Source organism: Orycteropus afer, unplaced genomic scaffold (genome assembly GCF_000298275.1).
Source record: "Orycteropus afer afer isolate SDZICR_OR568_19922 unplaced genomic scaffold, OryAfe1.0 scaffold00134, whole genome shotgun sequence".
Lineage (NCBI taxonomy): Eukaryota > Metazoa > Chordata > Mammalia > Tubulidentata > Orycteropodidae > Orycteropus > Orycteropus afer.
In genome coordinates, this window is record NW_006921721.1 from 2572490 (window position 1) to 2583501 (window position 11012).

The window sequence follows — 11012 nt, forward strand, 5'->3', positions numbered from 1 at the left end:
GGGATTTTTAGGTCAATTCTTAAGTCCTACCGCCACTCGGGAATGTCCAGGTCATTTGTGTCAGGGGCGCTCAGGTCCCTGCCAGACCGCAGCTCCGTATATCTCCTTTTTTGGTATTTTCACGCAAATTCTTCTGCTAGCTGGGGTTTAGTCTACTTCTGAATCCTTCTCTTCAGGGCTCAGGGGTCCAAGATTAACTTCTGTGTCTGTGTCAATTGGTTTCCCTTTTCTTTGTTGAAGAGGGTCTGTGCAGTCTTTCTATCCTGTCCGCCATCTTCCCAGCTCCCGACAGTACCCTTCTTATGTAGATAACATACAAACAAAACAATGTAAATTAAAATCATGGGCAAGTCACTCTAACATACAATCACCAATTAAATATAAACACAAAAATGTCACAATGCCTTGGACACAACAGAGCATCACAGTGTACACAAAGAAGCAAGATAAAGCAGGAGAAAAAAAGGGACCAGGATACAGACCCAAAACACACCCCTGAGGAAGATGCAGCACTGGAACTCCCTGATAAGGAATTCAAAAGAATTATATTTAGGTATCTTCAACAAATTGAGAGACAGATCAAGGAAAACACTGACAAAATTGAGGAAAACAGAGAGAAAACCCTAGAACAATTTCAAAAGACAGCACAAGAACAAAATGGCACAATAAATGAAAAATTAATACAAAATTTACACATAGAAATCCAGAAGATTAATACTAAATTTTCAGAAATAGATAAGACATTGAATGGGCAAAGGAGTAGAACTGAATTAATGGAAGACAGAATTAGTGAGATTGAAGGCAAATACCTCAATACTTCTTTAGAAAGTGATCAATCAGAAAAAAGTTCAAAACAAAATGAAGAAAGCCTAAGGATCATGTGGGATACCATCAGAAGGAATAACCTACATGTAATCAAAATTCCAGAACAGGAAAAGACAAATGAAAGCACAGAGAAAATTGTCGAAGATTTGTTGGAAGAGAATATTCCTGGTATGATGAAAGATGAGAATATATCCATTCAGGAAGTCTAGCAAACCCCAAACTGGATAGACCCCAAAAGAAAATCACCAAGATATATCATCATCAAGCTCATCAAAACCAAAGACAGTGACAGAGTCTTGCAAACAGCATGTGAAAAATGAAAAGTTACCTACAAAGGACAACCAATAAGAATAAGCTCTGGTTTCTCAGCAGAAACCATGCACATGAGAAGGCAACAGGATGGTATATATAAAACCCTGAAAAAGAAAAATTTCCAACCAAGAATTATGTACCCAGCAAAACTGTCCCTCAAATATAATGGTGAAATTAGGATGTTTCCAGATAAGCAGAAATTAAGGGAATTTGCTAAAACTGGACCAGTCTTTCAAGAGATGCTGAAGGGAGTCCTTTGGACAGAGAACCAACAACAGCAAACAACTTATCATTAACATACATGGTGACATAACCCAGAAACCAACCCAGTGATGGAAGTATCCAAAGTAAATAAGCCTACAAGATTGTAAACAGGGATCCAGAGACATCAATTGGCAAATGAGGACAACTATGAACCAAAAAGAGGGAAAAAATTGTGTGGTTACAGAACTTCTAAATGTACGGAAGTCAAGACAACTAACTACATGATAGAACGGACTGTTCTAAACTTGGGAAGAAAATTGTAAATCACAGAGTAACTTCAAAGAAAAATGATAAACCTTCACATCAAAATAAAAAAGAAGACCAGCATAAATATTTAGCAAATTTTAAAACAATAGCAATGAAGGAAGTGATAACACAATTCATAAATAAAATGAGCTCAGCACAGAAAATTACATGGAACAAAGAAATTGACACCACGAGAAAGCACATAACAAAAATGATAGCAACAAATTCATACATGTCGCTAATTACATATCTGGCAAGGGACTTATCTCTAAGATTTATAGAAAACCCCAGTGCCTCAACAGCAAAGGAATTAACAGTCCAGTTTAAAAATGGGCAGAAGGCGTGAATATACACTTCACCAAGTAGGATATTCAGGGGGCCAGCAAATACATTAAGAGGTGCTCATGATCATTGGCCATCAGAGAGATGCAAATCAAAGCGACAGTGAAATACCATTTCACCCCAGCACTGATGGCAAGGTGCAACAAGACAGAAAATAACAAATGCTGGCAGGGATGTGGAGAGATTGGAACTCTGATACACTGCTGGTGGGACTGTGAAGTAATACAACCACTGTGGAAAGCTGTATGGTGATTCCTTAAAATGCCAGAATTGGAGATACTGTTTGACCCAGCAATCCCATTATTAGGTATATATCCTAGAGAGAGGTGAGAGCCACGATAGGAGCAGATATATGCACACCCATGTTCATCGCAGCACTATTTACAATAGCAAAAAGATGGAAACAACCTACATGCCCATGAATGGAAGAGTGGATGACCAAACTATGGTACATACACACAATGGAATGCTATGTAGCACTAAAGAGTAATGTAGATTATGCAAAACACTGGATAACATGGATGAACTTGGAGGACATTGTTGTTGTTGTTGTTATGTGCCGTCAATTCAGATCCAACTCATAGTGACCCCTCCTTGGGTTTCCGAGGCTGTGTCACTACGGAAGTAGATTGCCCCATCTTCCTTCTGAGGAGTGGCTGGTGGGTTTGAACCTCCAGCCTTCTGGTTAGCAGTCAAGTGCCTTAGGCACTACGCTACCAGAGCTCCCTGGAGAACATTATGCTGAGTGAAATAAGTCAATCACAGAAGGACAAATACAGTATTAGTTTGCTGTTGTGAAGGGTCAAGGAAAGGTTTTTATGTGGAGGGAAACTTTCTTTGTTGGTTGCCAGGGATGGGAGGGTAGGGGAGGGAACACTGCAAAAAAAAAAAAGAAAAAAAGAAGCATTGATCCACGTCACTTTAGTTTTGTCTATTTCACTGTACATAAATTATATTTCAATAAAATGCATTAAAAAAGGGGGATGGGGATCCATATCGTTGGTGTGTGCTTAAGCAAGAAGCATGCTGAAGGGCCCTCGTCATTCTCATGTAGAGCTGGTCTGCAGTCTTGTCCCCTCTCTGGGTCCCTATGTCAGGGGGCTATAGGCGGCACCATTAGGTTTTGACAGTGTAGGAATGGATTTTCTCTCTTGTTATAATGGAGGGAGGATTCAATGAGAGGCTTTGAGCAGTTAAAATAAATGATTTGCATGTTGTATTTATTGATTTCTGTCCAGTGTAGTTTATAGAGCTGGAAAATAAGCATCTGTATATGATAGCTATAAGCTTTCCTTGGACTCAGTTTGTATAAAATATATTGTATGTATGTTTATGTTCCTATTAGGAACATTCCTCAGAACTCTTGGATAGTCTTGATTTTTTTCTTTTTTAATGTGAAAACTTACAAATAAAAAACAGATTTATCTTAACAGGGGAAGGAGCCATTTATTTGTTCGATATGTGTCTACAGCAGCTGTTTGAAATAAAAGTTTTCAAGGAGAAACATCATTCTTGGTTCATAAATCAATCAGTTCAGTCAGGTGAGTGACATGGTGTATGTATTTCTATGAGCTGACTGCATGCTACAACTCATCCTGTGTCCTTCACACAGGTCTGTCAGCCTGGGTTTGAGTCTGGTTCATGGTTTCACCTTCCTTGGCACCATGTTGTTGTTGTTGTTATGTGCCCTTGAGTCGGACCCGACTCATAGCTACCCCTCCTTGGGTTTCCAAGGCACTATCACTACGGAAGTAGATTGCTTTTCCTTCCGAGGAGTGGCTGGTGGGTTTGAACCACCAGCCTTCTGATTAGCAGTCAGGTGCCTTAGGCACTACGTTACCGAGCTCCTTGGCACCATAGCAGGGTTTAATCAGTGAGAACCAAACCTACTGCCATTAACTTGATTCTGACTCATAGCAACCACGTAGCACAGAGTAGAACTGCCCTCTAGGGTTTCCAGTAAACCTGCCCCACAGGTTTCTGTAAATCTTTACAGAAGCAGACTGCCACATCTTTCTCCTGAGGAATGCTGACCTTTTGGTTGGTGTTTGAGTGCTTTAACCACTGTGCCACCAAGGCTTCTTCATCAAGGAGAAAGGGAAGGTAATTTGAGCAGGTTTAGATCAATACCTGTGTGTCTTAGATAGTAAGAAATTCGGAACTAATAAGTGATTGTTCACTGAAGCACTGACCTGTGATGCTCCTCACATCACCCAGCAGTGTTTAGGTTTAGGACACATCCTATACTGATAAAGCATCATTAACATAAAGAAGAAAACCTTATTTCCAAATAGAATTACATCCACATATATCGGATTAGGATTCCAACACATATTTGGAGGGAACACAATCCAATGAATAACAGCCTTCAAGTTTTTAACATCTTATTTCCTTGAAAATGTATACTGATTGAGCTTCCAGGAGAGTCTAGCATATAGCAGATTTTTATTTTTTAATGCTTTTTCATATAAATTATTAGTACCCCCACAGACAACCATTCCCACACCACCAAAGTTCTGTTTCTTTTAGTGTTCCCTTAATTTGAGGGCCGTGCTGATTCCGTGGAAATGAGTATCGAAAGACCCCTGTTCTGGGACTTGGTGGAGGAGTCATTGGCTATTTGAGGCATTCTGCAAGGGTAGTTCAGTGGCAGAATTCTCACCGTTTGTGCAGGAGACCCAGGTTCGATTCCTAGCTAGTGCACCTCACGCACGCCACCACCATCTGTCATTGGAGGCTTGTGTGCTGCTATGATGCTCAGCAGGTTGTAGCAGAGGTTCCAGACTAAGCAGACTAGGAAGAAAGGCCTGGTGATCTATGTCCAGAAATCAGCCAATGAAAACCCTGTGGATCGATCACAGGATTCTGATCCACAACTGATCATGGGGATGAAGTGGGACCAGGCAGCATTTTGTTCTGGTGTGCATGGGGCCTCCACGAGTCAGGGACCGAGTTGATAGCAGCTTATGAGAACAACAGATATTAAATCTGCCTGTTCTCATTGCTTTCAGAGAAAGCTTTCTGTCTCTTTCTAAGCTCCCTGCTTTCTATTGTATATGTCACCCCTTAGTGCTAAGGTAGAAGGGCCATTTTACCTTGCTTCTAAGGCATTCCAGAGAAAGAATTTGTGTTATCTATGTGCATGAGAAGATTTGAAGTAATTTTTAGTTGCCAAAATGCAAATGGTAGGTTGTGTATAGGCTGGTAGGTAAAAAGAATGTATATCCTTTAATTGTTGCTGCTATGCTTACTCATTGTGGTTTGTAGCCATATGTTTTAACCACTCTGCCACTGGAGCTTGTTCATTTGGTAGTAATAGAGTTCCAAATTCTAATGTGATACAATCGCAATTGGATTTAACTCAACAGACACAGTAATATCCAGATTGAAACTGGAAAAAGTCAGAAGACATGACTGATCATCTGTCCTGGACTGCCGGAGTTGCTACCTCTCTTTTCATCATTTCTTTCTAAACTTACCAAACCTAAACCCAGTGCTGTTGAGTCGCTTCTGACTCATCGGGACCCTAAGGGACAAAGTGGAACCACCCTATAGAGTTTCCAAGGCTGTATATCTTTATGGAAGCCGACTGCTGCATCTTTCTCCTGTGGAGCAACTTGTGGGTTCAAACCCCAGACAGTTTGGTTAGCCGAATGCTTTAGCCATGACACCACCAGACCTTCACCCTTAAACTTTCGTTCTGTTTGCTTATGTCCAGACTTGTTAGATTGTTGCCCTCTTGCCTCTTTCTTCCAGGGATGGGAAGTACACAGCGGCTTGCAGCCTTAGGAACTTTGAGTCAGCAACCTATTCAGTGCTGTGAACCCACTGCAGAGCAGACTATAGAAGTAGCCATGGGCAGACTGAATGCTATTGCTTTCCCATGACTTCGTCCTCAAAGCACAGGAAATTACATTCATTGTATTGCTCCTTTATAGATGGTCTTACTTATGTACAGGTTTCTGCCTATGGGCCCCTCCCCCCTTTCTTGGCTGCTATTGAGGGTGATTTCCAAAGAAGAAAGTGGAAAGTTAAAGATCCATTTCAATGCCTCACATTCCCTCCACACACAGATTTGAAGTTCTTTAGAGTAAAATCTCATGGACCACATTCTGCCTTTTGAAAGAACCATATAGAAATCTTGGGCCTGTGTAAAAAGAGCTTCTTAATCTGGGATTTCAAATATATTTTCATGGAATAGTTTTCCCATTGGGATTTTGTAAAAATGACTTGGCAGGGAAGCATCTGACGTCCTTTAACTTCACAAGAGGGGAGGAGGATCATTATCAGCAACATAGCCGGAGGCTGCTTCCAGTGAGGGAAAGGTGAGCGCACTTCCTTTCTCCAACCTTGTTGCGGATTCTGGCAACATCTGTCCCTCCATGCATTCTCTTCTTCTCTGCTGGCTTTGATATTTTGTTGCAGTGGCCACACAGACATACTCACAATTATAGGGTTTATTAGGAAAGTTATAATTCAGATTAGAAATGACTCAGGATACAGTTCTTTGATCAAGACAGTCTCTTCTCAGTTGTTCCTGTAAGTAGGCCTCTCTCTGGCCCTCAGCCTCACCCGTACCCTACTCCAGCGAATATTACAAAACTCTTTAGCTCCACCAATAAGTGCCTACAGGTACCCTACTCTGGCAGCAAGCTTCCTGCCCAAAGGTACTCAGCTTTCTCACTCAGTGGGCCAGGGAACACCCCCGCACCCTCTGCCAGTTTCCTGGTTCTCCTGCCTCTGTGGCAGAGAACGCTGCTTTTAGCTATCTCTAGTTGTCTCTAGTGTTATAGCTTTCTGTCTCCTGGGTACAGGAGGTTCCCAGCACAGGGATTCTAGGTCCAAAGGACACATTGTACTTATCTCTTCTTGATGGTAGTGAGGTCCCCCCTCTGCTTTGGGATTGTCTCTCTTTTAAGCTTAGTGGGATGGCAAAACTGACCGATCCCCTTGTTAGAATTCCATATTCCTTATTTGCATGGCCTTACCCCCACAAGCATGCCATGCACCTTACTTACATTATTAGCAAGCTGTGCAGTCCCCTTGGTGGGCCACAAGTACATCATTTGCATAGTCCTACCTAGTCATTTGGTGGGAGTTACAAAGACTAAGGTTAGAAGGGCCATATTAAGTAGTTCATTGCACTGCAGATTAAGATGAAATAACAAATTGTTTTTCCAAGACATTTAATTCTTTTGTTCTCTTTTTAATCTGTAGAAGGTCATCTCCACTTTGCTACCCCAATGGATCCTTTATTTCTGGTTCTCCATTATCTTACAAAGGCTGATAAAGAGGTAAGTTTCTCAATGTACGGTATTAACAATGAAGGAACAGAATAGAATGTTCTTTACTTTATTTCTTTTTTCGCCTTTTAATAATCCAAATGTAGATTCTTCACACTTCGTATTTAATTTGGTTATTGTAAAAAGCGTTTATCCTGTGTGCTTGCATAGATCAGAGCACTGACACAAAAAAGTGAGAGCCAAGGCCTTAGTCTTGATCCAGTGTAACACTCCCTAGGTAGTGTAAGTGGTTAACACTCTCAGCTGCTAACTAAGAGGTTGAAAGTTCAAGTCCACCCTGAAGTGCCTAGGAAGACAGGCCTGGTGATCTTCTTCCAAAGAAATCAGCCATTGAAAACCCTATGGAGCACAGGTCTACTCTGACACACAGGGAATCACCATGAGTCGGAGTCAATTTTAAAACCTAGTTAGTGTAACATTAGCTTGCCACACAGCCTCTGAGACTCAGCCAACCCCCTATGCCTTACCAGATTGACAAAGTGTAACAAGGAAAACGTTTATCATTAAGTACTCATTAGATTTGAAATGCAATACAAATGTTTTAAAAAGTTGACTACAGGCCTTGAGGAAGAAAGAAGACTTCTTATTTCTCATTTTCTTCTTTGTGAGAAACTGTAATAAGTAAAATGGGATATGTCTAATAAAAGCTTATTAATGAGGAAGTCTTTAGTTGAGACTTTATGGAATCCTGCTGGATGAAATTTACTTTTGTAATAAAAATAAGCTAGCCCAGGACCAGTGGAAGGCAGGTGTCTGTGTGCATGGAGTGAGCGCTCAGGGGGCAGGCTGCAGTAAGCCAGCCCGGGACCAGCAGAAGGCAGGTATTTGTGTGTGTGGAGCACCTGGGGGTGGGGGGCAGGCTAAGTAAGTGAGCAGGGCAGGGGAGATCAGGAAATGAGCAGCGTAGTTTGGAACAACTAAGGGAGACAAACTTCTGTCAGTTTGTTATAGTGTCATAGCTTGAGTGTTGATCTGAGGCTGGAGACTATGCCACCAGTGTTTCAAATGCCATCAGGGTTACCCATGGTGGACAGGTTTCAGCAGAGCTTCCAGAATAAGACAGACTTGAGAGAAGGAAGAGGCCATCCACTTCTCAAAGAATTGGCCAGGGAAAACCTTATGAATATCAGTGAAACACTGTCTGATATATTAATGCAAAACTTTGTGAATAGCCCTGAAACATTGTGCAATATAGTGCTGGAAGATGAGCCCCTCAGGTCGGGAGGCACTCAAAATACAACTGAAGAAGAGCTGCCCCCTCAGAGTAGAGGCAACCTGAATGATGTGGATACAGTAAAGCTTTCAGGACCTCCATTTGCTGATATGACACGTCTCGATGAGAAGAAACAGCTGCAAACATCCATTAATAATCAGAACATGGAATGTATGAAGTATGAATGTTGGAAAATTGGAAGTTGTCAAAAATGAAATGGAATGCATAAAGATCAATATCCTAGGCATTAGTGAGCTGAAATAGACTGGTTTTGGCCATTTTGAATCAAATGATCATATGATCTACTGTGCCGGGAATGACAGATTGACAAAGCATGTATCAAGATCTATCCTGAAGTACAATGCTGTCAAAAAATTCACAGCTGTGGAGTTGAAACCGACTCATGGTGACCCCTCCTTGGGTTTCCGAGGCAGTATCACTATGGAAGTAGACTGCCCACCCTTCCATCCAAGGAGTGGCTGGTGGGTTTGAACCACCAGCCTTCTGGTTAGCAGTCAAATGCCTTTGGCACTTGATAGGATAATATCCATACTCCTATGAGGAAGACCAGTTAATACTACTACTATTCAGATTTATGCACCAACCACCAAAGGCAAAGATAAGGAAATTAAAGATTTTTACCAATTTCTGCAGTCTGAAATTGACCGAACATGCAGTCAAGATTTGCTGATTATCACTGGTGATCCGAATGCAAAAGTTGGAAACAAAGAAGAATCACCAGTAGTTGGAAAATATGGCCTTAGTGATAGAAATAACGTTGGAGATTACATGATAGAATTTTGCAAGACTAATGATTTCACTGCAAATACCTTTTTTCAACAATGCAAATGGTGGCTATACACGTGTACTTAGCCAGATGCAGCACACAAGAATCAGATTGACTACATCTGTGGCGAGTGGTGATGGAAAAGCTCAATCTTCAGCCAAAACAAGGCCAGGAGCTGACTGTGGAACAGATCATCTACTGCTCATATGCAAGTTCAAGTTGAAGCTGAAAACAATTAAAAGAAGTCCGTGAGAGCCAAAATATGACCCTAAAATATCCCTCCTGAATTTAGAGACCATCTAAAGAATAGGGTTGATACATTGAACACCAGTGACCGAAAACCAGAGGAATTGTGGGATGACATCAATAACATCATCCATGAAGAAAGCAAAAAGTCATTAAAAAGACAGGAAAGGAAGAAAAGACCAAAATGGATGTCAGAAGAGACTCCAAAACTTACTCTAGAATGGAGAGAAGTTAAAGCAAATGGAAGAATCAATAGGATAAAAGAGCTGAACAGAAGATTTCAAAGAGCAGCTTGAGAAGACAAAGTCAATTATAATGAAAGGTCCAAAGAGTTAGAGTTAAGAAAACAAAAGGGAAGAACACGCTTGGCATTTATCAAGCTGAAAGAACTGAGGAAAAAATTTAAGCCTCACATTGCAATATTGAAAGATTCTATTGGCAAGATAAATTGAATGATGCAGGAAGCATCAAAAGAAAATGGAATCCACAGTCACTGCACCAAAAAGAATTGGATGATGTTCATCCTTTTTATGACATGGCATATGATCAAGAACCAATGGTATTGAAGGAAGAAGTAGAAGCTGCACTGAAGGAATTGGCGAAGAACAAGGCTCCAAAATTGACAGAATACCCATTGAGATGTTTAACAAATGGATGCCCCACTGGAGGCACTCCTCAATTATGCCAAGAGATTTAGAAGACAGCTACCTAGCCAATTGACTGGAAGAGATGCATATTTGTACCTATTCCAAAGGTGATCCCACAGAATGTGGAAATTATCGAACAATATAATTAATATCACATGCAAGTAAAATCTTAATGAAGATAATTAAAAACAGTTGCAGCAGTATGTTGACAGAGAGCTTCCAGAAATGCAAGCTGGATTCGGAAGAGGACATGGAACAAGGGATATCATTGCTGATATCAGATGGATCTTGTTAATATCATCATTGATCTCTTTAGAAGACCCTTTAAATATTGAGAAACTGTCATGGTGGTAGATACAAATTTTATGCAATTTAAATTTTTGCTTCTAAGTTCAGATTTTATCATTGGCTACAAATACTGTCAGGTTCACTTCATTCATTTAGTACCAAGTATCGAAGTCTGAATAACTGTGGTCCATCCAGTTGCCATCGAGTTGATTCTTACTCATGGCAAGCCTGTGTGTGTCACAGTGGAACTGTGCTGCGTAGCATTTTCAGTGGCTGATGTTTAGATCACCAGGCCTTTCTTCCAAAGCACCTCCAATTTTTGGTTAGCAGCCAAGCACGTTAACTGATTGCACCACCCAGGGACTCCTTTGTGTGAATTAGTGAAGATATATTTACTACTTAATCATCTTCCCTTTTATCTGGAAGCCACAAGTCATATCTCTTATGTATGAAAATACAGAAAATGTCCCAGTCACAGGAAGAAGGCCCCAAGAGTATTCAGGAAGGAAACTGAAAACTTCAATTGGCTCACCAATGTC

At 40.9% G+C, this 11012-nt stretch overlaps 1 protein-coding gene across 1 annotated transcript in view; it reads left to right on the forward strand.

Annotated features, from left to right (window-relative positions):
* Nucleotides 1–11012, forward strand: part of RNASEH2B (ribonuclease H2 subunit B) — a 118263-nt gene that overhangs the window by 57264 nt on the left and 49987 nt on the right. The window contains exons 3-4 of the mRNA XM_007945245.1: nucleotides 3423–3530; nucleotides 7207–7283. Of these exons, the coding sequence (XP_007943436.1) occupies nucleotides 3423–3530; nucleotides 7207–7283 (185 nt within the window). The remainder of the gene's footprint in view (nucleotides 1–3422; nucleotides 3531–7206; nucleotides 7284–11012) is intronic.